Below are 27,101 nucleotides of genomic sequence, written 5' to 3' on the forward strand. Positions count from 1 at the left end.
AGCTCTGCTCAAAGAGGATCTCCTACAAAGGAACCGAGTGTGAGAGCTTTAATCGTGTGTGTGTGTGTGTGTGTGTGTGTGTAAATTGTCAGCACACACAATTGTATTTCTTTGACCTTAGACTCTCCAGATGTGTCTCCCTGCAGGAGGTTGTGGTGTGTGTGCGTATGCAGTGGCGGCTTCAGAGATGGTTTGTCTGTGGGGTTGGATTTGCAGTAAATGCAAGTATGCATTTTTTTTTAAATAAATTTCAAGTCTTTCCTGTATATGTACAGGCATGTTAATTTTGATTTGACTCCCCCTTGAATTGCATGCTCCACGCCTGAGTAGTTGGTGGCAGTAATGCTCAAATGTTGGTGCCCAACTGCCAGTAAACTCCACAGAACAAGTTGCATCACTCAGTATATGGCCAGTCCAGTGCGTGAGACACTTGCACGCATTTAACCCCTGCACTGCCACACAATTTGTCATGACATTGCCACCCGCCGTGTTCCTAGCTGGATGCCGCACTTTGTGCCACTAGACGCTGCGTTTGTAAAATTAGGGAATAACCCTGTTGTGTCTGATTTACGGATGTTAATGCTGGATTTTACAGTTGCAAATTAAAAAGGAGTAAAAAAAACTGATAATTGCGGCCGTAATCCAGCATTAACATCCGCAAATCATCAGACACAGGGGGGGTTATTCCCATTCTAATCCAATTCTGTCATTTGCGCGGTTTATTTTTCTTTAAGTAATTTGACCTGGCCCATGTTGAGATGCCTCTCTGCTTGGCCACTTTCCGTTGTTGTCAAAGGGTGTGGTCAGTTTGTCAAAGCTTACTGTAGCAACAGCGTCTTCATGCCAAATTAGAAATTCTGCGAGCAGACCCACAGATTTCTCCATCTTGTCAACTACATTGAGTAATCCACATCAATCATCGTTGCTCCGTTTCTCTCGCTCTCATCTGACAGCTCCATTATTGACATCTACTTAGCAGCGCACGGTCAGAGTGCGGAGTAATACATCAGATGTGAAATCGTCAAATATTTGGCCATCATCAATGCAATATTTTATGGTCTGAAATCTCACACGATTAACCAGTCAGATTTGTGGAAAAGATGTAATCGGATTAGAATAACTATTCCATAGCGGATTAATCATTTTGTCTGGGTTTGGCTGATTGAAAACGCCTCTAATCGCTTCTTGAATCACAGAGGACCGTTTCAGCTGCAGCTTTTTTCTCTCTCATTCGCATCATGAGGTGGAGAACGCATTTGGAATAGTCTAAAAGGTAATTATTTGTAATGTTTATATTGTAATAGCTTGGTAAAACAGTTGCATGTTCATTCCTTCTTATGAGTAGCTGTAAAATTATGTTTATGATATTTAACATCTCATTGTCATCGTTCAGAACTTTAATTTGTACCTCTGTTACTGTGCACGTCCAGACTGCTCTGGGTTTTTAATAGAAATGCATTGTGAACGGTCGGGACATTTTATCTGATGTGAACAAAAAATCTGTTATACAAAATCCGTTATGCGGTGTTTATTGCATGGAAAACGATACAAAAACTTTGAGACTTTTTTGGTCCGGTGACTGCGAATATCTGGTTTATATGATGACTGTTTAAGTGAGTTTTACTGCACATGGAACTGAACAATAAATTTACCTCAAAGCTTTGACGATGAAGTCACTTCCATCCCACACAGCCGACTTTATTTTCCCAAATTTTTCTTCTGTTTGCATTTGAAGGAAATCTGGACATCTTCTTGCCCTTGTTGTGTCTTTGTGCCTCCAAATGCACAATAACCCACATTTTCAGCGAACAAATAAATAAAATAGCTGGATTTACATGCAGACAGATTAACAGTGAACGTTATTATGGCACCAGGAGTCACGTGAACGTTATTGTTGTTGTTTTTTTTGTTTTGTTTTGTTTTTTTCGACTCATGTTGCCACTCTCTCAGTTAAGGCACACTAATTCGAATGAGTAGTCATTCAGTGATTTACAACCGCCATTTGCAAATGTGCTCTTCTACGTTCCCACCAAAGAGAAACTCCACTTTAGCCTTGTGATCAGATCAGTTTGGAAGTCAGTGAGTTTCAATCCATGTTGAGGCAAACCCAAACAAACATATCAATATTGAAAAAGAAAGAACAATACAATTACTGCAGTATCCTGTAAAACTTTAAAGGCTGTTTTTACTTCATAATTTGTCTTAGTTATATATAGGGATTCATTTATTAGTATTACAGTGAAAACTGATCATATTCCATATTTATTTTTCATTGAATTGTGTGTATAAAAGTGCACCAAATGTTTAAAAGTTTAAATGTTTCAAGTTTAAAAAAGTAAAGTTTAAAAATGTTCTCCATGGCAGGGTGTGCGGCACCCCCTAATAAACCCTCCCCCACTTTGTTTGCTTCACTCCCTCACTTATAAGGATTCACTTATTTTAAAACTTCTCAATGACATCCTGGTAAATCATATTTTATACTGATGGACCACAAAAACTTACATGCAAAACTTACATGAAAACTTACATGTAGAATAATAGGAAAACTTAACACATAACCGCAAAGGCAAAGTAGAGGCTTTTCTCCTTTAGGGAGAGCTATTCTTCACTCTTTCTCTGTGTGGGGCTGTCGTTCTATTCTTATGTGAGCAGTGTGAACTTTCTCAAGTGATCCCAGTGCACACACAAATACTATCTCATGGTTGTGATAACAACTGGGGCCACTGTTAGGCCAAAACGTTGAGAAACTGAAACTGAGCAGAGGATTTTGGATGGAAGGTGTCTGGTGTGGCTACTGTAAATCTTGGAGGGGGGGAGCCACATCCTGATCCTGACTCTAGATATGTGTGTGTGTGTGTGTGTGTTGTCGTTCACCTGTTTGAATGAAATACTGGCATGGGTTATAGACAAGAACACAATCTGTCCATCCAAATATTTACTACTTACATGTTCAAGGACATTCTCACTCGTCAAACCAAACTTGGTTCACGGGTAGTGTTGATGAGGGGGTACAGTTACCATAGCAATAATGACCTGATTTTTATATTGATTAGCTCACTGGCTCAGTGTGTCCAAAATCACAGTTTCTCTCTGGAGAAACTATTTTGGTTGAGTGAGGCATAGACAATGTTGACACAACAGACCGCTGACTCCAGACCGTAGGTGATCTTACTGTTCAGGTCATGAGGTCATCCAGTGAAGTGAGAACACTGTCCAGCAGTAAACCTTGACCTGAATGTTTGACACAGGCACGGTGGATGAGTGGCTTAGCACCGGTGCCTCACAGCAAGAAGGTCGTGGGATCGATTCCTGGTCTTTCTGTGTGGAGTTTGCATGTTCTCCCCGTGTCTGTGTGGGTTTCCTCCAGCTTCCTCCCACAATCAAAAACATGCTTATTTAGGGTCTGTTCCTTTCTCTAGGCCTGACGAAGGCAGAGTCTCAACATCTGGAGTTGGTCCCCGGGCGCTGGACTGTGGCTGCCCACTGCTCCTAGTGGTTAGAATGTGTCTAACTGTAATTAGGACAGGTTAAATGCGGAGGACAAGTTTCGTTGTATGTATATATGTGCAATAACAATAAAAGCTCTATTCTATTCACCACTGTGCTGTCACACAGTGTTGTTCATACACAATTATTAGCGCTAGAATCTCAAAAATCCTATTTTTCTCACTATCAATCTGTCTCATAAATTGTAAAAAGGACATTGTTTTACTTTTTAGTTTTTACATATCATTTGTTATTACACTTTATATTTTATACTGCTTGTGTCAACAGTATGAGTCTTTCAAACTTAAGATTTTATTTGTCATTTGTTCTAAGAGCAGAGGCATAGCCTCACTCTAATACTTCCATTGGCCAGCTGAACTTATTTCTTCTGTGCAAATGACATGGAAATCTTCTTAAATCTTGAAAGCCTTGACCCACTTCCAACCCCTCGTCTCTGCGCTGTGTATACTGAAGTAGCTCCAACACATTTTACTGAGCCGTTCGCTGCAGTGAACCCTGCATGCAGACGCTGGGGAGTCAGGGCGTGTCTGACTAAAACCTGGTTGTGTGCTTGGATGTGCTGTGAGTGTGTGCATGTAGGCTGACTTGCAGCAGGTGTAAGACCTTGAGCAATGTTGTACAAATTCACTGCATCTGCTCAGAGCTGTGAGGGGAAATGTAAATGTGTCAGACCAGCTGTAAGCATGTTTCACATCAAAGTAAGTAGGGCTCTATTTCTCAGCATGGAGGAGAAGGAGGAGAAAAGCTGTAATTTAGCTTTTTCTACAGTAATTCTAGTAATCGCAGCACTTCAAACCAGTGCATCTGAACGGTGTGTTGGACCAAAGGTCATGCTAAACAAATTCAAAAGGGTCACCTTGGTCTGTGTGAAAATGTAATTTGGCTTTTTTTTTTTTTACTTAGTTTGTCATAACTAAACTAAACAATTGATGGATTACTCATAAAAATAACTGGCAGATTAAAATAATCCATTGATTGTAATGGGATTGATTTAAAATATATGTATGTGTGTATCTATATACTAAGCATGGAGGTCCCATTTTTTTTTTTTTTTTTGTCAATGTTCTCTGGATCTACTCACCTCACACATCATCTCTGCGCTCTCGATCTTCTCATATCCTCTGTAGTTACGGACACACATCATGGCTCTTTCACAAATCCCCTTAATTGCCCACATTTTGCAGTTAATTAGGACAGCTGATCTGTGATATACCACCAATTTCCGGCAGATGCCGTTTTTGCCTAGCAAGTATGAATCTGTCCAGTTTCCATGTATGACATTCAGTGCATTGTCACTGAGCACTGCTTTTTTTCATCCGTTTTTCATCAAGGTAGGTCATTGAAAATTATCTGATGTTTTCTAGGGCATAAACATCCACAGATTCCAAATCTGCCATCACATTTGCACCAGCTATTATGGTTCGGGCACTACGGGTCCGCTTTGATGCCGAAAATAGCGCTCGGACAGGACCCCCAATAATGCATAAAAACAGTATAGTTTTGTGAAAGCACTGCTTAAGTATTGCAAACAAATGTCAGCATATTTTTATTACACTTTCTTTTCAGTCTTGCCTTGAATTTCGTGCATTCTGATAATTTATTATAATTTGTCATTCCCATCATACTTCAGTATACACTAGGTGGTGCTGTTACTACTGCAAATGTCTTTTACTGCCACCTGGTGTTGTGATAGATAAATTATATTGACAACTTCATAACATAATCAGAAAAAATACAATTTACCTGATTTCCATTACACTACAGAGTCAGTCATTTCATAATTATTAGGACTTAAAAAACGAAGAAGTGAAAGCTTCTTAAATAAGAGCTCAGTGTGTTTGTTATAGCTGCTACTTCAAAATGCTTTGAAAGCTTTCTTTTGGAAGCTAATACGTTGTCTCAGTATACTGCTGCACACTTTCCTGGGTCAGTGACTCATGATTAGTACACTTTCTTCACTGTCCGAAGGACAGGTACTTTGCTAGTGTGTGTGTGTGTGTCTGTATATTAGGGCTGCAGCTATGGAATATTTTAGCAATTATTTAATCTATTAATCGGATAAAAAGTACTTAAGCAATGGCACACAGATTGGCAAATTTAGTGTATCCCTTTCTGTTTTCCTGGGTAATTATTTATTTTTTTCACATCTTTGCGAGGTGGTCTGTGTAATCCTTAGTCGGTCAGGCTGCACGTGAACATGAGCACAGCCTGTGAAAAACTGGTCTCTGGAGTGCAGCTTTTCCACAAAAGCCACATTGATAAATCCAATGTGCATCCTGTTGACAAAAATGCTGATCAAATCCGAATAAAGGCAGTTTTTGGTGCCCAAATGGGATTTATGCTCTCCTGGCTTCTCTTGGGATAAGCAATATGTATGATTCTCTGTTTAACAAAAACGTCTGTTCTCAAACTTGTTAGCCTGCAATAGCAGTACAACCCCTGGCAACAATTATGGAATCACCGGCCTCGGAGGATGTTCATTCAGTTGTTTAATTTTGTAGAAAAAAAGCAGATCACAGACATGACACAAAACTAAAGTGGTTTCAAATGGCAACTTTCTGGCTTTAAGAAACACTAGAAATCAGGAAAAAAAAATTGTGGCAGTCAGTAGCGGTTACTTTTTTTAGACCAAGCAGAGGGAAAAAAATATGGAATCACTCAATTCTGAGGAAACAAATTATGGAATCATGAAAAACAAAAGAATGCTCCAACACATCACTAGTATTTTGTTGCACCACCTCTGGCTTTTATAACAGCTTGCAGTCTCTGAGGCATGGACTTAATGAGTGACAAACAGTACTCTTCATCAATCTGGCTCCAACTTTCTCTGATTGCTGTTGCCAGATCAGCTTTGCAGGTTGGAGCCTTGTCATGGACCATTTTCTTCAACTTCCACCAAAGATTTTCAATTGGATTAAGATCCGGACTATTTGCAGGCCGTGACATTGACCCTATGTGTCTTTTTGCAAGCAAAGTTTTCACAGTTTTTGCTCTATGGCAAGATGCACTATCATCTTGAAAAATGATTTCATCATCCCCAAACATCCTTTCAATTGATGGGATAAGAAAAGTGTCCAAAATATCACCGTAAACTTGTGCATTTGATGATGTAATGACAGCCATCTCCCCAGTGCCTTTACCTGACATGCAGCCCCATATCATCAATGACTGTGGAAATTTACATGTTCTCTTCAGGCAGTCATCTTTATAAATCTCATTGGAACGGCACCAAACAAAAGTTCCAGCATCATCACCTTGCCCAATGCAGATTCGAGATTCATCACTGAATATGACTTTCATCCAGTCATCAACAGTCCACGATTGCTTTTCCTTAGCCCATTGTAACTTTGTTTTTTTCTGTTTATGTGTTGATGGCTTTCGTTTAGCTTTTCTGTATGTAAATCCCATTTCCTTTAGGCGGTTTCTTACAGTTCAGTCACAGACGTTGACTCCAGTTTCCTCCCATTCGTTCCTCATTTGTTTTGTTGTGCATTTTCGATTTTTGAGATATATTGCTTTAAGTTTTCTGTCTTGACGCTTTGATGTCTTCCTTGGTCTACCAGTATGTTTGCATTTAACAACCTTCCCATGTTGTTTGTATTTGGTCCAGAGTTTAGACACAGCTGACTGTGAACAACCAACATCTTTTGCAACATTGCATGATGATTTACCCTCTTTTAAGAGTTTGATAATCCTCTCCTTTGTTTCAATTGACATCTCTCGTGTTGGAGCCATGATTCATGTCAGTCCACTTGGTGCAACAGCTCTCCAAGGTGTGACCACTCCCTTTTAGATGCAGACTAATGAGCAGATCTGATTTGATGCAGGTTAGTTTTGGGGATGAAAATTTACAGGGTGATTCCATAATTTTTTCCTCAGAATTGAGTGAGTCCATATTTTTTTCCCTCTGCTTGGTCTAAAAAAGTAACCGTTACTGACTGCCACAATTATTTTTCCTGATTTCTTATAATGTTTCTTAAAGCCAGAAAGTTGCCATTTGAAATGACTTTAGTTTTGTGTCATGTCTGTGATCTGCTTTTTTTCTACAAAATGAAACAACTGAATGAACATCCTCCAAGGCCGGTGATTCCATAATTATTGCCAGGGGTTGTATATAGGGGAGCAACCACTGGTTCATTTTTTTTTTTTTGTTTTCCTTTCAGTCTATCAACATGGCATTGCAGCATGGCGAACTCCATCAGGGGTCTGCTCCCATGTATAGTGGGGTAAAAAAGTATTTAGTCAGTCCCTGATTGTGCAAGTTCTCCTACTTAGAAAGATGAGAGAGGTCTGTAATTTTCATCATAGGTACACTTCAACTATGAGAGACAAAATGAGGAAAAAAAAAATCCAGGAAATCACATTGTAGTATTTTTAAAGAATTTACTCGTAAATTATGGTGGAAAATAAGTATTTAGTTCAACTCAATACTTTGTAACATATCCTTTGTTGGCAATGACAGAGGTCAGACATTTCCTGTAAGTCTTCATCAGGTTTGCACACACTGTAGCTGGTATTTTGGCCCATTCCTCCATGCAGATCTCCTCTAGAGCAGTGATGTTTTGGGGCTATCGCTGGGCAACATGGACTTTCAACTCCCCCAACAAATTTTCTATGGGTTGATGTCTGGAGACTGGCTCAGCCACTCCACGACCTGGAAATGTTTTTTACGGAGCCACTCCTTTGTTGCCTGAGTGGTGTGTTTGGGATCATTATCATGCTGGAAGACCCAGCCACATTGCATCTTTAATGCTCTCACTGATGGAAGAAGGTTTTGGCTTAAAATCTCACGATACATGGCCCCGTTCATTCTTCCCTTAACACGGATCACTCGTCCTGTCCCCTTTGCAGAAAAACAGCCTCAAAGCATGATGTTTCCACCCCCATGCTTCACAGTAGGTATGGTGTTCTTGGGATGCAACTCAGCATTCTTCTTCTTCCAAACACAATGAGTTGAGTTTTTACCAAAATGTTCTGTTTTGGTTTCATCTGACCACAGGATATTCTCCCAGTCCTCTTCTGGATCATCCATATGCTCTCTGGCAAACTTCAGACGGGCCTGGACATGTACTGGCTTAAGCAGGGGGACACGCCTGGCACTGTAGGATTTGAGTCCCTCTGTGCATAGCGTGCCTTTGTTACTTTGGTCCCAGCTCTCTGCAGGTCATTCATCAGGTCCCTCCGTGTAGTTCTGGGATTTTTGTTCACGGTTCTCATGATCATTTTCACCCCACAAGATGACTTCTTGCGTGGAGCCCCAGATCGAGGGAGATTATCAATGGTCTTGTATGTCTTCCATTTTCTTCCAATTACTCCCACAGTTGATTTATTCACACCAACCTGCTTGACTGTTGTAGACTCACTCTTCCCAGCCTGGGGCACATCTACAATTTTCTTCCTGGTGTCCTTCATCAGCTCTTTGGTCTTGGCCATGGTTGAGTTAGGAGTCTGACTGTTTGAGGCTGTGGACAGGTGTCTTTTATATAGTTAATGAGTTCCAACAGATTCCATTAATACAAGTAACAGGTGGAGGACAGAGGAGCTTCTTAGAGAAGAAGTTACAGGTCTGTGAGAGCCAGAAATCTTGCTTGTTTGTGGATGACCAAATATTTATTTTCCACCATAATTTACAAATAAACTCTGTAAAAATCCTACAATGTGCTTTCCTGGATTTTTTTATTTCTCATTTTCTCTCTTAGTTGAAGTGTACCTATGTTGAAAATTACAGACCTCTCATCTCTCTAAGTAGGAGAAGTTGCACAATCAGGGACTGACTAAATACTTTTTTACCCCACTGTAGATATGAAGCACTCATTTTAATCTTATGAAAACACATTGATTCATTTTTCCAGGTAATTTATACACTAGTGAATGGATGACTATGAATGTTATATTCCATTTCTGCTAATAAATGCACCAAACCCCTACACACTGTAGCTTTAATATTTCTTTAAATTCTGTCCAGAACCAGGACTTTCCTGGGAAGTCTTACAGTCACTGGGCAGTGGCAGAGTGAACATCATCTGTCACTTTCTCAGATGTGTGCTTTTTACAATCATCATATTGATTTGGCTATCTTTTCTATGATGACTTTGTTTTTCTTTTTTTTTTTAACTAAATTATCAGAAGGAAGCAAACAGGGGAGCCGTCACTAAAGTGATGTCTGTGGAGCAGAGTGAGTGAGAAAATCAAATAACATATATTTATAGCTTGTGATCAGTTGACAGTCTTGAGTTTCTCAGCTGTTGTTTAGTCTAGTGACTCAAATTATCCTCACTGTTGTTTTGTAGTCATGTTAGGCTAATGTCAGAGTTTGCCGTTAAATTGCATGAGCCTGTAATAGTTCAGTTTTTTTGTCACTATGTTAACATGTAAACACTAAAAGGAGTTATGTAACTAAAGCACAACTGACTAAACATAAGTAAATAGAATTATACAGCCTGTTCAGGAGTCTCGTAAGCACAACTCTTTGCAATTCAACTGATGGATCTCTGTACTCCACACAGAGTATATGTGAAGAAGTCCTGTACAGGTCCTGAGGCCCATTAGTGTCTTTGCTTATTCCCAGATTTCATATCTTGAAGTGGATTAACGTCTATGAATCTCTCTGGATGGGACACCAGTCCAATGCAGGTTACTTCTCCAGCCATGGCTGGTACCCATTAAGAGCTGGGTGGACGGGGACAATGCGGATGAAGTGTCTTGACCGAGGAAACACGAGACAAGTAGTGTGATGAGAATCAAACAAGTGTATATGTGTGTGTGTGTGTGTGTGTGTATGTATATATATATATATATATATATATATATATATATATATATATATATATATATATATATATATATATATATATATATATATATATATATATATATATATATACGAGGTCTGTCAATAAAGTATAGGTCCTTTTTATTTTTTTCAAAAACTATATGGATTTCATTCATATGTTTTTACGTCAGACATGCTTGAACCCTCGTGCGCATGCGTGAGTTTTTCCACGCCTGTCGGTGACGTCATTCGCCTGTGAGCACTCCTTGTGGGAGGAGTCGTCCAGCCCCTCGTCGGAATTCCTTTGTCTGAGAAGTTGCTGAGAGACTGGCGCTTTGTTTGATCAAAATTTTTTCTAAACCTGTGAGACACATCGAAGTGGACACGGTTCGAAAAATTAAGCTGGTTTTCGGTGAAAATTTTAACGGCTGATGAGAGATTCTGAGGTGATACTGTCGCTTTAAGGACTTCCCACGGTGCGAGACGTCGCGCAGCGCTCTCAGGCGCCGTCGTCAGCCTGTTTCAACCTGAAAACCTCCACATTTCAGGTTCTATTGATCCAGGACGTCGTGAGAGAACAGAGTTTCAGAAGAAGTCGGTTTCAGCATTTTATCCGGATATTCCACTGTTAAAGGAGATTTTTTTAATGAAAGACGTGCGGGCGGATTGCAGCGTCGGAGACAATCAATCAATTTTATTTATATAGCGCCAAATCACAACAACAGTTGCCCCAAGGCGCTTTATATTGCAAGGCAAAAGCCATACAATAATTACAGAAAAACCCCAACGGTCAAAACGACCCCCTGTGAGCAAGCACTTGGCGACAGTGGGAAGGAAAAACTCCCTTTTAACAGGAAGAAACCTCGAGCAGAACCAGGCTCAGGGAAGGGCAGTCTTCTGCTGGGACTGGTTGGGGCTGAGGGGAGAGAATCAGGATAAAGACATGCTGTGGAAGAGAGCAGAGATCAATCTAATGATTAAATGCAGAGTGGTGCATACAGACCAAAAAGAGAAAGAAACACTCAGTGCATCATGGGAACTCCCCACCAGTCTAAGTCTATAGCAGCATAACTAAGGCATGGTTCAGGGTCACCTGATCCAGCCCTAACTATAAGCTTTAGCAAAAAGGAAAGTTTTAAGCCTAATCTTAAAAGTAGAGAGGGTGTCTGTCTCCCTGATCCGAATTGGGAGCTGGTTCCAGAGGAGAGGAGCCTGAAAGCTGAAGTCTCTGCCTCCCATTCTACTCTTAAAAACCCTAGGAACTACAAGTAAGCCTGCAGTCTGAGAGCGAAGCGCTCTATTGGGGTGATATGGTACTAAGAGGTCCCTAAGATAAGATGGGACCTGATTATTCAAAACCTTATAAGTAAGAAGAAGAATTTTAAAGTCTATTCTAGAATTAACAGGAAGCCAATGAAGAGAGGCCAATATGGGTGAAATATACTCTCTCCTTCTAGTCTCCGTCAGTACTCTAGCTGCAGCATTTTGAATTAACTGAAGGCTTTTCAGGGAACTTTTAGGACTAGAGGAAATAAATGCATGAATTAGTTTTTCAGCATCACTGTGAGACAAGACCTTTCTAATTTTAGAGATATTGCGCAAATGCAAAAAAAACAGTTCTACATATTTGTTTAATATGTGCATTGAATGAAATATCCTGATCAAAAATGACTCCAAGATTTCTCACAGTATTACTAGAGGTCAGGGTCATGCCATCCAGAGTAAGGATCTGGTTAGACACCATGTTTCTAAGATTTGTGGGGCCAAGTACAATAACTTCAGTTTTATCTGAGTTTAAAAGCAGGAAATTAGAGGTCATCCATGTCTTTGTCTGTAAGACATTCCTGCAGTTTAACTAATTGGTGTGTGTCCTCTGGCTTCATGGATAGATAAAGCTGGGTATCATCTGCGTAACAATGAAAATTTAAGAAATGCTTTCCAATAATACTGCCTAAGGGAAGCATGTATAAAGTGAATAAAATTGGTCCTAGCACAGAACCTTGTGGAACTCCATAATTAACCTTAGTCTGTGAAGAAGACTCCCCATTTACATGAACAAATTGTAATCTATTAGATAAATATGATTCAAACCACCGCAGCGCAGTGCCTTTAATACCTATGGCATGCTCTAATCTCTGTAATAAAATTTTATGGTCAACAGTATCAAAAGCTGCACTGAGGTCTTACAGGACGAGCACAGAGATGAGTCCACTGTCTGAGGCCATAAGAAGATCATTTGTAACCTTCACTAATGCTGTTTCTGTACTATGATGAATTCTGAAACCTGACTGAAACTCTTCAAATAGACCATTCCTCTGCAGATGATCATTTAGCTGTTTTACAACTACCCTTTCAAGAATTTTTGAGAGAAAAAGAAGGTTGGAGATTGGCCTATAATTAGCTAAGATAGCTGGGTCAAGTGATGGCTTTTTAAGTAATGGTTTAATTACTGCCACCTTAAAAGCCTGTGGTACATAGCCAACTAATAAAGATAGATTCATCATATTTAAGATCGAAGCATTAATTAATGGTAGGGCTTCCTTGAGCAGCCTGGTAGGAATGGGGTCTAATAGACATGTTGATGGTTTGGAGGAAGTGACTAATGAAAATAACTCAGACAGAACAATCGGAGAGAAAGAGTCTAACCAAATACCAGCATTACTGAAAGCAGCCAAAGATAACGATATGCCTTTGGGATGGTTATGAGTAAGTTTTTCTCCAATAGTTAAAATTTTATTAGCAAAGAAAGTCATGAAGTCATTACTAGTTAAAGGAATACTCGGCTCAATAGAGCTCTGACTCTTTGTCAGCCTGGCTACAGTGCTGAAAAGAAACCTGGGGTTGTTCTTATTTTCTTCAATTAGTGATGAGTAGTAAGATGTCCTAGCTTTACGGAGGGCTTTTTTATAGAGCAACAGACTCTTTTTCCAGGCTAAGTGAAGATCTTCTAAATTAGTGAGACGCCATTTCCTCTCCAACTTACAGGTTATCTGCTTTAAGCTGCGAGTTTATGAGTTATACCACGGAGTCAGGCACTTCTGATTTAAGGCTCTCTTTTTCACAGGAGCTACAGCATCCAAAGTTGTGCTCAATAAAAGTATTGACGAGATAGTCTATCTCACTCAGAGTTTAGGTAGCTACTCTGCACTGTGTTGGTATATGGCATTGGAGAACATAACAAAGAAGGAATCATATCCTTAAACCTAGTTACAGTGCTTTCAGAAAGACTTCTACTGTAATGAAACTTATTCCCCACTGCTGGGTAGTCCATTAACGTAAATGTAAATGTTAAGAAATGATCAGACAGAAGGGGGTTTTCAGGGAATACTGTTAAGTCTTCAGTTTCCATACCATAAGTCAAAACAAGATCTAAAGTATGATTAAAGTGGTGGGTGGACTCATTTACATTTTGAGCAAAGCCAGTTGAGTCTAATAATAGATTAACTGCAGTGTTGAGGCTGTCATTCTCAACATCTATGTGGATGTTAAAATCGCCCACTATAATTATCTTATCTGAGCTAAGCGCTAAGTCAGACAAAAGGTCTGAAAAGTCACAGAGAAACTCACAGTAACGACCAGGTGAACGATAGATAACAACAAATAAAACTGGCTTTTGGGACTTCCAATTTGGATGGACAAGACTAAGAGTCAAGCTTTCAAATGAATTAAAGCTCTGTCTGGGTTTTTGATTAATTAATAATCCTCCCCCTCGGCCCGTGCTACGAGCATTCTGACAGTGTGATTCGGGGGTGTTGACTCATTTAAACTAACATATTCATCCTGCTGTAACCAGGTTTCTGTAAGGCAAAATAAATCAATATGTTGATCAATTATTATATCATTTACTAACAGGGACTTAGAAGAGAGAGACCTAATGTTTAATAGACCACATTTAACTGTTTTAGTCTGTGGTGCAGTTGAAGGTGCTATATTCTTTTTTTTTTTTTGTTTTTGAATTTTTATGCTTAGATTTTGCTGGTTATTGGTAGTCTGGGAGCAGGCACCGTTTCTACGGGGATGGGGTATTGGGGGGATGGCAGGGGAAGAGAAGCTGCAGAGAGGTGTGTAAGACTACAACTCTGCTTCCTGGTCCCAACCCTGGATAGTCACGGTTTGGAGGGTTTAATAAAATTGGCCAGATTTCTAGAAATGAGAGCTGCTCCATCCAAAGTGGGATGTATGCCGTCTCTCCTAACACACATAGATTATATATATATATATATATATATATATATATCTATATATATATATATATATATATATATATATATATATATCAATATATATATATATCAATCAGCAAATCTGAGGTGGATCTGCATGTTGAATTGGCACTTGTTTTACTTCTGATGCCCTTCCTGACATAACTCCATAATCATGAATATTTATTAAAATTGACCAGGCTACTTTTTGAAATTATTCTTACGCACATGATGTTGGGCGGCAAGGTGGCTTAGTGGTTGGCACTGATGCCTCACAGCAAGAAGGTCATGGGATCCCTTCCCGCCCTTTCTGTGTGGAGTTTGCATGTTCTCCCCGTGTCTTCGTGGGTTGGCAGTCATACCTCCATTGGTTTGCCCCAGGGCAGCTGTGGCTACATTAGTAGCTTACCACCACCAATGTGTGAATGTGCAAATGAATGAATAATAATGCAACTCGGAAGTGCTTTTGGAGTCTTAGCAATAATAAGGTGCTCTATAAATCCAAGTCATTATTATTGTTAAATACCATATTATGATTGGATTGTATCATTTCCTGCAGAGATGGCATAATATTGAGGGGGGGTTTTTTGCCATGATATCTGCACAAAAGTGCATTTGTTAATGCCACAATAGAACCAGACATGAAGAGGAATGCTCAGTAACAACTCTAAAATTAAGCTTTTTAATTCCACCTAAATGTAAAAAGCAGACAATAAAATGAAGTGACAGTTGGAGGGAAGTAACGGACAAAGTGCTCTTGGGAGGCATCCACAAATCTTTTCGGATCTTAGCTGAGTCAACAAGCCTCATTTCTAGCTGATCTGAGCAGGAATGTGACTTATGGGAGTGAAACTCCACTGGGAAGGACTGGAGTCTGTCGTGGTCATTAGACACAGATTTAGATTACAAACAAGGACATGCACACATGCCTGAAAACGCGTAGCAAAAGCACTGATGTGCACAGAGACTGATCAAAGACCATCCCGATATTTAACTCTTTCACTGTGTTGATCTGTAAAATCACCCAGTGATGATTCTAAATGGTCATATTAATGTCTAACGGTAGCCACTAATCATCTGTCTTCTCTGAGTTCAGGAATAAAAGAATTATTCATTGCAGTGGCACAAGCATCCACATTGTGCATGAGATTTCTGACCTCCAACAACATGTATGTACAGTACATCTGCCATACTTTAAGTTATACTGTGATATAAATTTTAAGCCCTGCCTTCCAAGAAGGAGCTGTTTAGGGTATTCACTGGATATGTAGACCCACACATTAATTAAAAATAATAATCCATCGCCTCTAGCGGGGGAATTCAGTGCTGACACAAACCTGTAATATGTGGGATTACACACCCCTCTATATGCGGCAGTTTGCATTTAGGCATTTGCATTGTGGTTTGTGTTTCTTCTGCTTCCACACACGCTCTTTGTCACTCTATCGCCACCATCCTTCTGTGTTCACCTTTCTGTCAGCATTTGATAGCTATCAGTCTGACATCACTTTTATCTGGAAGAAAGTTTGCTGTCAAACCTTGAAAATGGGTCACAGGTGATCCATTAGTACACCAACACGGATGGAGGACATTTGTTAAATGACGTGTTATCAGCTGCTTCACCACATTAAAAGTTGTGTCAATATGGCCTCGAATTCAAGTCTTAAGTACAATTTGGGGAAAAGCAAAACAGTTTGTCGTGGCCTGCTTGAGAAGAGCTGTGGGGTTTTTTTTTTTTCATCCAAATTGTCAGATTTTATTTTGTTTTTAATCTTTTCTGATTTAATGCTAATTTCTGTCTTTCCATGTGCTTCTCGTGGCACACACCCACACTATCCACTAAAAAAGCATGTTGTTTTAGTAGACTGTAGTGACATTATTCCACCTTTCTTCTCTTCTCTGATACAATTAGTGTTTTCCTGAAGCCTGCTCATAGTTACACATTTTGATGTGATTTAATTTAACTTGTGGTGGATGGTGGTTTAGTCACACAGGAACATATGATCATAAGCAAAACTACAGTTTGGCTGTGACCCTTAACTGGAATAAGTGGGTTTAGAAAAATGGAGGAATGGAAAAGTATCATTTGTGGCGCAGAGGTTGATGTCAGTACTGGGTTTAAAGCGTGATTACAGGGTGTAATACAAACTAATATGCTGTCAACACAACACTGGTATCATCAACCCTTGCTTGCCTCTACTGGTGGTTGGCTCTCACTGCGGTATTGTATCACTTCCTGTTCCGGAGCACAGCGGTGTTTTGCTGTATCTGTTAGCTGTTTAATCTGCGCAGTTAGATTGATCTAGTTATCTAGATTACGATTTGTTTCCCAGTGTAATCTTTACGTGCCTTAACTAAAGCACTCCTTCTGCTGAATCACCTCTAAATTATTTACACATTATTCACTTTGCGTGTTTTTAGGAATCCGCTAGCTTAGCATAGCTACTAGCTCTTAGCCGATTTAGCATGGCGGCTTCTCCTGTCTCTCCCGCACTTTTCTGCTCTGGGTGTGAAATGTTTAGTTATTCCTCGGCCTCCTTTAGCAGTAATGGTACTTGTAATAAGTGTAGCTTATTCGTAGCTTTGGAGGCCAGGCTGTGGAAAATTCTACAGCTAGCAAGGTCCCTGTAGTCGGTGCGGACCAAGGTAGCTTAGCCGCCGTTAGTTCCCCCCTGGCAGATCCCGAGCAGCCAGGGAAAGCAGCCCGACTGGGTGACTGTGAGGAGGAAGCGTAGCCCTAAACAGAAGCCCCGTGTACACCGCCAACCCGTTCACATCTCTAACCATTTTTCCCCACTCGACGACACACCCGCCGAGGATCAAACTCTGGTTATTGGCGACTCTGTTTTGAGAAATGTGAAGTTAGCGACACCAGCAACCATAGTCAATTGTCTTCCGGGGGCCAGAGCAGGCGACATTGAAGGAAATTTGAAACTGCTGGCTAAGGCTAAGCGTAAATTTGGTAAGATTGTAATTCACGTCGGCAGTAATGACACCCGGTTATGCCAATCGGAGGTCACTAAAATTAACATTAAATCGGTGTGTAACTTTGCAAAAACAATGTCGGACTCCGTAGTTTTCTCTGGGCCCCTCCCCAATCGGACCGGGAGTGACATGTTTAGCCGCATGTTCTCCTTGAATTGCTGGCTGTCTGAGTGGTGTCCAAAAAATGAGGTGGGCTTCATAGATAATTGGCAAAGCTTCTGGGGAAAACCTGGTCTTGTTAGGAGAGACGGCATCCATCCCACTTTGGATGGAGCAGCTCTCATTTCTAGAAATCTGGCCAATTTTCTTAAATCCTCCAAACCGTGACTATCCAGGGTTGGGACCAGGAAGCAGAGTTGTAGTCTTACACACCTCTCTGCAGCTTCTCTCCCCCTGCCATCCCCTCATTACCCCATCCCCGTAGAGACGGTGCCTGCTCCCAGACTACCAATAACCAGCAAAAATCTATTTAAGCATAAAAATTCAAAAAGAAAAAATAATATAGCACCTTCAACTGCACCACAGACTAAAACAGTTAAATGTGGTCTATTAAACATTAGGTCTCTCTCTTCTAAGTCCCTGTTGGTAAATGATATAATAATTGATCAACATATTGATTTATTCTGCCTAACAGAAACCTGGTTACAGCAGGATGAATATGTTAGTTTAAATGAGTCAACACCCCCGAGTCACACTAACTGTCAGAATGCTCGTAGCACGGGCCGGGGTGGAGGATTAGCAGCAATCTTCCATTCCAGCTTATTAATTAATCCAAAACCCAGACAGAGCTTTAATTCATTTGAAAGCTTGTCTGTTAGTCTTGTCCATCCAAATTGGAAGTCCCAAAAACCAGTTTTATTTGTTATTATCTATCGTCCACCTGGTCGTTACTGTGAGTTTCTCTGTGAATTTTCAGACCTTTTGTCTGACTTAGTGCTTAGCTCAGATAAGATAATTATAGTGAGCGATTTTAACATCCACACAGATGCTGAGAATGACAGCCTCAACACTGCATTTAATCTATTATTAGACTCTATTGGCTTTGCTCAAAAAGTAAATGAGTCCACCCACCACTTTAATCATATCTTAGATCTTGTTCTGACTTATGGTATGGAAATAGAAGACTTAACAGTATTCCCTGAAAACTCCCTTCTGTCTGATCATTTCTTAATAACATTTACATTTACTCTGATGGACTACCCAGCAGTGGGGAGTAAGTTTCATTACACTAGAAGTCTTTCAGAAAGCGCTGTAACTAGGTTTAAGGATATGATTCCTTCTTTATGTTCTCTAATGCCATATACCAACACAGTGCAGAGTAGCTACCTAAACTCTGTAAGGGAGATAGAGTATCTCGTCAATAGTTTTACATCCTCATTGAAGACAACTTTGGATGCTGTAGCTCCTCTGAAAAAGAGAGCTTTAAATCAGAAGTGTCTGACTCCGTGGTATAACTCACAAACTCGTAGCTTAAAGCAGATAACCCGTAAGTTGGAGAGGAAATGGCGTCTCACTAATTTAGAAGATCTTCACTTAGCCTGGAAAAAGAGTCTGTTGCTCTATAAAAAAGCCCTCCGTAAAGCTAGGACATCTTTCTACTCATCACTAATTGAAGAAAATAAGAGCAACCCCAGGTTTCTTTTCAGCACTGTAGCCAGGCTGACAGAGTCAGAGCTCTATTGAGCTGAGTATTCCATTAACTTTAACTAGTAATGACTTCATGACTTTCTTTGCTAACAAAATTTTAACTATTAGAGAAAAAATTACTCATAACCATCCCAAAGACGTATCGTTATCTTTGGCTGCTTTCAGTGATGCCGGTATTTGGTTAGACTCTTTCTCTCCGATTGTTCTGTCTGAGTTATTCTCATTAGTTACTTCATCCAAACCATCAACATGTTTATTAGACCCCATTCCTACCAGGCTGCTCAAGGAAGCCCTACCATTATTTAATGCTTCGATCTTAAATATGATCAATCTATCTTTGTTAGTTGGCTATGTACCACAGGCTTTTAAGGTGGCAGTAATTAAACCATTACTTAAAAAGCCATCACTTGACCCAGCTATCTTAGCTAATTATAGGCCAATCTCCAACCTTCCTTTTCTCTCAAAAATTCTTGAAAGGGTAGTTGTAAAACAGCTAACTGATCATCTGCAGAGGAATGGTCTATTTGAAGAGTTTCAGTCAGGTTTTAGAATTCATCATAGTACAGAAACAGCATTAGTGAAGGTTACAAATGATCTTCTTATGGCCTCGGACAGTGGACTCATCTCTGTGCTTGTTCTGTTAGACCTCAGTGCTGCTTTTGATACTGTTGACCATAAAATTTTATTAGAGATTAGAGCATGCCATAGGTATTAAAGGCACTGCGCTGCGGTGGTTTGAATCATATTTGTCTAATAGATTACAATTTGTTCATGTAAATGGGGAGTCTTCTTCACAGACTAAAGTTAGTTATGGAGTTCCACAAGGTTCTGTGCTAGGACCAATTTTATTCACTTTATACATGCTTCCCTTAGGCAGTATTATTAGACGGCATTGCTTAAATTTTCATTGTTACGCAGATGATACCCAGCTTTATCTATCCATGAAGCCAGAGGACACACACCAATTAGCTAAACTGCAGGATTGTCTTACAGACATAAAGACATGGATGACCTCTAATTTCCTGCTTTTAAACTCAGATAAAACTGAAGTTATTGTACTTGGCCCCACAAATCTTAGAAACATGGTGTCTAACCAGATCCTTACTCTGGATGGCATTACCCTGACCTCTAGTAATACTGTGAGAAATCTTGGAGTCATTTTTGATCAGGATATGTCATTCAAAGCGCATATTAAACAAATATGTAGGACTGCTTTTTTGCATTTACGCAGTATCTCTAAAATCAGAAAGGTCTTGTCTCAGAGTGATGCTGAAAAACTAATTCATGCATTTATTTCCTCTAGGCTGGACTATTGTAATTCATTATTATCAGGTTGTCCTAAAAGTTCCCTAAAAAGCCTTCAGTTAATTCAAAATGCTGCAGCTAGAGTACTGACGGGGACTAGAAGGAGAGAGCATATCTCACCCATATTGGCCTCTCTTCATTGGCTTCCTGTTAATTCTAGAATAGAATTTAAAATTCTTCTTCTTACTTATAAGGTTTTGAATAATCAGGTCCCATCTTATCTTAGGGACCTCGTAGTACCATATCACCCCAATAGAGCGCTTCGCTCTCAGACTGCAGGCTTACTTGTAGTTCCTAGGGTTTGTAAGAGTAGAATGGGAGGCAGAGCCTTCAGCTTTCAGGCTCCTCTCCTGTGGAACCAGCTCCCAATTCAGATCAGGGAGACAGACACCCTCTCTACTTTTAAGATTAGGCTTAAAACTTTCCTTTTTGCTAAAGCTTATAGTTAGGGCTGGATCAGGTGACCCTGAACCATCCCTTAGTTATGCTGCTATAGACGTAGACTGCTGGGGGGTTCCCATGATGCACTGTTTCTTTCTCTTTTTGCTCTGTATGCACCACTCTGCATTTAATCATTAGTGATCGATCTCTGCTCCCCTCCACAGCATGTCTTTTTCCTGGTTCTCTCCCTCAGCCCCAACCAGTCCCAGCAGAAGACTGCCCCTCCCTGAGCCTGGTTCTGCTGGAGGTTTCTTCCTGTTAAAAGGGAGTTTTTCCTTCCCACTGTAGCCAAGTGCTTGCTCACAGGGGGTCGTTTTGACCGTTGGGGTTTTACATAATTATTGTATGGCCTCGCCTTACAACATAAAGCGCCTTGGGGCAACTGTTTGTTGTGATTTGGCGCTATATAAAAAAAATTGATTGATCTGTTGTGCACAGTCAGTCTTTGTGGGGCTAAACTGCTGACGTGTTGTTGGCACACTGTTGGTGTGTGTGTCCCCTCCTGGCTTGACATACGGGCTGAGAGGTGTGTGTGTTTTGTTTTTTTTGTAGGTGTTGCGAGTGCAGTACCTCGTTGTCCCACTGGTACTATGAAAAGGATGGTCGGCTCTTTTGCAAGAAAGACTACTGGTCCAAGTTTGGGGAGCTGTGTCACGGATGCAACGACCCAATCACCACCGGTCTCATCATGGTAAGAGGATCCCACCACCGACGCTCTTCTCTCACCTCCCCAGTTCTCTGTTCATACATACACGCAAGAGCACATGTGCATCTACACACAACTTTATCCATCACAACTGCAGCCTTATCGGCTCTGTTCCAGACCTGTTGCTGACCTAGTAGCTGTGGTCAGCTTGTCAGATTATCTTACAGACCACCAGTGGAAGCCCATGCCGCCAACCGAATGGTCCCCCCTGATGACACCTCGTTTCTGCTTCAAACTGCACACCAGTCATCATCTATCTCAGTGACGGATATCTGAAGCTTTTGTACAACTATCATTTCAACATAAATTCTGCATTATTTCTTCATTAAAGGCGCAGAAGCGATCAAAGCGCTGCTGCTAAACAAGCTGATAGCTGATGCGTTCACTGCGTGTCGTTTTTGCTTAAAACTGACTTTAGAATGATTTAAGAGGTTTTACCTTTATCATTTGATGATTAATAATCCCGTTAATCCATTTGATTGCTTTGGGTGAAGAGAGTCCGTCTCAGACATGCTGCTGTGGTCCGAAATGACACATGCGCAGATCCAAAAGGCGGACTGATTTTTAGGGGCGGACCGTTTGGTCTGCGAAACTGGCAAGCTGTTGTGCCATACATGCAGTCATACCACCAGAAAGTTAATAAACAATGGATTTAACCTCTGCTGATAAGTACTTCTGCAGTATAGAAATGGAACCAGTTCCAGCATCAAACATGAGTTATGCCTTTTTAGTTAGTGATGATGTTGTGTTTATTCTATGCTTAAACAAACTGGTTAAACAGATGGTTCATAATTTCATTGTACTTTAATCTAGGCTGCAGCTGTCATTTATAGAGCCTATAAAACCTTTAAAATTAGGTCAAAACAAATGTTTATAATCAGCCTAGAGTGTTTTATTTAGCATCTTAATAGCAATGAAATGTTGTTTGATGTGCAGTCATTTAAAGCCAGTTAAAATGAGCATAGATTTAGCCAGATAATTTTAATATGGGTTTACAGTATTTTAAAATGAACTGATGAAATAGTATTGGTTATACAGCAGTTTAAAACATATATTTGAAGATTTTTGTTTTAAATTTCTCACAACCAGTTTATCACAAATCTTTTTTTAAAAAAAGGAGCCTTTTGTCAAGGTAGAAACTGTGATATGGTAGAATTGCAGATTATAATCTCCACACCATTTTAATTGCTGAATGTAGAAAAATATGACTGATTTCCCAATTGATGTGTTATTACATTTATATACAGTCTCTGCTGGTAGAAAATCTTATCCAGATGTTGTCAAAGTAATATTCATTGTAAGTAAAGGTAAAAATGCAGGAAATGTAATTGATCAATATCATATGCATCTTATTCAGATTCAAGCACAAGCATTATGTGCAGTTCCATTCAGAAGAAAAACATTCCTAAATTTTATTGTGACACATACCAAAGCAAACGAATCCTCTTGAAATTAATGTTTTAAAATATGGCCAGTTTGCACAGTGTACATGTATTCAACAACTGTGATGTACAAAGTTTTTGTAAGGTAGTGTGATGGACACACTGCACAAGTCCCTCCCTGCTTACTGATTGATGCTTTTTGGATAAGTGTTTTTGGAAATGTTTGCTCTTAACCCTCTGGGGCCGACGCTGTTGTATATGATGGCTACAACCAAGCTTTACTAAATTATAAATAACTTTTTAATGATATGAGATAGAAACATACTTTTTTTTTTTTTTGCTGACTCCGCGGACTTTCAAGCCAGCCATCAGCCGTCTTTGTACTCCTCATACACTCAACAAAAATATAAACGCAACACTTTTGGTTTTGCTCCCATTTTGTATGAGATGAACTCAAAGATCTAAAATTTTTTCCACATACACAATATCACCATTTCCCTCAAATATTGTTCACAAACCAGTCTAAATCTGTGATAGTGAGCACTTCTCCTTTGCTGAGATAATCCATCCCACCTCACAATTGTGACATATCAAGATGCTGATTAGACACCATGATTAGTGCGCAGGTGTGCCTTAGACTGCCCACAATAAAAGGCCACTCTGAAAGGTGCAGTTTTATCACACAGCACAATGCCACAGATGTCGCAAGATTTGAGGGAGCGTGCAATTGGCATGCTGACAGCAGGAATGTCAACCAGAGCTGTTGCTCATGTATTGAATGTTCATTTCTCTACCATAAGCCGTCTCCAAAGGCGTTTCAGAGAATTTGGCAGTACATCCAACCAGCCTCACAACCGCAGACCATGTGTAACCACACCAGCCCAGGACCTCCACATCCAGCATGTTCACCTCCAAGATCGTCTGAGACCAGCCACTCGGACAGCTGCTGAAATAATCGGTTTGCATAACCAAAGAATTTCTGCACAAACTGTCAGAAACCGTCTCAGGGAAGCTCATCTGCATGCTCGTCGTCCTCATCAGGGTCTCGACCTGACTCCAGTTCATCGTTGTAACCGACTTCAGTGGGCAAATGCTCACATTCGCTGGCGTTTGGCACGTTGGAGAGGTGTTCTCTTCACGGATGAATCCCGGTTCACACTGTCCAGGGCAGATGGCAGACAGCGTGTGTGGGTGAGCGGTTTTCTGATGTCAATGTTGTGGATTGAGTGGCCCATGGTGGCGGTGGGGTTATGGTATGGGCAGGCATCTGTTATGGACGAAGAACACAGGTGCATTTTATTGATGGCATTTTGAATGCGATACCGTGACGAGATCCTGAGGCCCATTGTTGTGCCATACATCCAAGAACATCACCTCATGTTGCAGCAGGATAATGCACGGCCCCATGTTGCAAGGATCTGTACACAATTCTTGGAAGCTGAAAATGTCCCAGTTCTTGCATGGCTGGCATACTCACCGCACATGTCATCCATTGAGCATGTTTGGGATGCTCTGGACCGGTGTATACGACAGCGTGTACCAGTTCCTGCCAGTATCCAGCAACTTCGCACAGCCATTGAAGAGGAGTGGACCAACATTCCACAGGCCAAAATTGACAACCTGATCAACTCTATGCGAAGGAGATGTGTTGCACTGCATGAGGCAAATGGTGGTCACACCAGATACTGACTGGTATCCCCCCCAATAAAACAAAACTGCACCTTTCAGAGTGGCCTTTTATTGTGGGCAGTCTAAGGCACACCTGTGCACTAATCATTGTGTCTAATCAGCATCTTGGTATGGCACACCTGTGAGGTGGGATGGATTATCTCAGCAAAGAAGTGCTCACTATCACAGATTTAGACTGGTTTGTGAACAATATTTGAGGGAAATGGTGATATTGTGTATGTGGAAAAAGTTTTAGATCTTTGAGTTCATCTCATACAAAATGGGAGCAAAACCAAAAGTGTTGCGTTTATATTTTTGTTGAGTGTAGAAGCTGTGTGATGACGTGCGCAATGTGAGTGTCCAGTCGGAATTGATTCACCGTCACATGGTTTTCTATAATCCAATCGTAGAAATGGTAAATGGACTGCATTTATATAGCGCTTTTCCATCTGCATCAGACACTCAAAGCGCTTTACAATTATGCCTCACATTCAAGCCGATGTCAGGGTGCTGCCATACAAGGCGCTCACTACACACCGGGAGCAACAGGGGATTAAAGGCCTTGCCCAAGGGCCCTTAGTGATTTTCCAGTCAGGCGGGGATTTGAACCCATGATCTTCTAGACTCGAGCCCAACACTTTAACCACTAGACCATCACCTCCCCGGTAGGGAGGGCAATCGTAGGGCAGATTTACCTCACGTGAAAAGCAAAGATCGTTTTCAGAAGTGATATGTTACTAATTGACCCATTTGAATAGCCCCCTGGGTGCTCCAATAAGTACATACTATTTCAATGCGCCCTGCACCATTACGCACAGCGAAAGTGAAAGCGACGGAGAGCCTCTGATGACAATCTCACGTGCTCAAACAGAGTGTGTAACTATCAGGATTGCTCTACTAGTTTGTGTGTGAATGTTACTGGATAACTCGGTTGCTTCATCAGTGTAAAGCACTTGTTTACCATATCAATGGAGCGAGGAGGAGGGGCCGCTCCTCAGACTGTAAGAAGCCAAAGTGTGAATGAAAGCTGCTTTAGGAGCAGAACAGTCCAAAACACAGTAGAAGTAGAAGTTTGTGTTGTAACCTTTGTGTAATAGTAGACAGAAATTGCTTTGAGATGAGACAAACAAAATGCAGAGACCATTTTGTATATATTGTTCAAAATGTGCATTTGTGTTTGTTGTTTGAACCTTTTTGTTGTACAGTCTTTCACACAAGACCTCAAATTACCTTTATAAAGTGTCAAAACAGTTGTTTATTATAGTTTGCTGTGTGTTTTGAATAAATGTGTGGAAAATTATTTTTTTTTCCTTTCTTATTTCTGATTGTAAACCTTTATTACACTTATAAAACACAACAAAAACATATATATCCTGAAAGCACAGGTTGTCTTGAAAAAAAATGAGATATAAAACTTGATTGTGGGATGCAGGGAGAGCTGTTAACAGCAATAATAAAACATTTATGCCAGGCGAGTGAACTGTCCAAAAAATGCCCTCAGACCCCAGAGGGTTAATAAGCAGCACAGTTGCAGCATGCTGGCCTGTTTTCTTTTGAAACTTTCTCACAAACTGGGCATCGCTGCAAAACCGATTAGGAATTATCATCTGTGTAAAATAGCACATTATTTGTCAAGTATAGTGAAGTCATACACCCAGAGACATTACTTTGATTCTACTTTACATTTCTGCCATATCCAGGCATGGGTTTAGCCATACAGTCATATTCAGTTTGTCAAATTACTGGTGATACTGAGTTGCAGATGTTGCTGAGTGCGTGTGATCAGAAGTGTGTCCTTCACTAATCATCATTATTCTCTAAATGAAGGCATCTTGATCTCTTCACCTGTGCATAGTTCTCTTGTTGCGTTCTTAAAAAAAAAAAGACTTACTTATTCACACAGTACTGTGTAGTTTCATTACACTCTGGCTGGTAAACATTAGCTGTTAAGGTATAAGCATACAGGAGGTTGTTACTCCTCTTTGTTTTATGTTATCCTGCTTTGTCACATGTAAATATTAGTCTTTCACCATTTCAAAGAAGCATGCTGATAATTAGGGTTGGGGAATACAGCGGTTACAATAAAGTGTTGCAGTAAAATACTTTATGAATGTGTGTAACAGCCTGTTTACTAGGCAGAAATAAATGTGAGAACAGAGACTGCAGTTTTTAGCTGGCCACTCAAAGTGCACAAACATTTCCTACCACTATTGTAATTTTAGTTGGCCTATGTTAGTACTCGATCATGGGAAAAAGTTAAAGATACATTTAGAGGCTGTATATCAAATCCTTTAGAAGAACACATTTTTAACCGCTCCTCCCCCCTTTCCCAGGAGAACCATACTGCATACTTTGTCATGAAATAATTAAGACACTTATCTTGAACCCCAGACTTGGCTGCATAAAAAGCGGGAGAAATAATTTATTAGGCTTTGTCAAGGTCTACTTAATTGGTATGTCGTCATGGCTCATGATGCACCAAACTC

General features: G+C 40.4%; 1 protein-coding gene across 2 annotated transcripts in view; it reads left to right on the plus strand.

Annotated features, from left to right (window-relative positions):
• limk1a (LIM domain kinase 1a) overlaps positions 1-27,101 on the plus strand; it is a 149,417-nt gene that overhangs the window by 59,354 nt on the left and 62,962 nt on the right. For both annotated transcript variants that reach the window (XM_034169336.1, XM_034169337.1), the window contains one exon: positions 21,412-21,550. In XM_034169336.1, the coding sequence (XP_034025227.1) occupies positions 21,412-21,550 (139 nt within the window). The remainder of the gene's footprint in view (positions 1-21,411; positions 21,551-27,101) is intronic.

The sequence above is a fragment of the Thalassophryne amazonica genome, chromosome 4, assembly GCF_902500255.1.
Source record: "Thalassophryne amazonica chromosome 4, fThaAma1.1, whole genome shotgun sequence".
NCBI classification, from domain to species: domain Eukaryota; kingdom Metazoa; phylum Chordata; class Actinopteri; order Batrachoidiformes; family Batrachoididae; genus Thalassophryne; species Thalassophryne amazonica.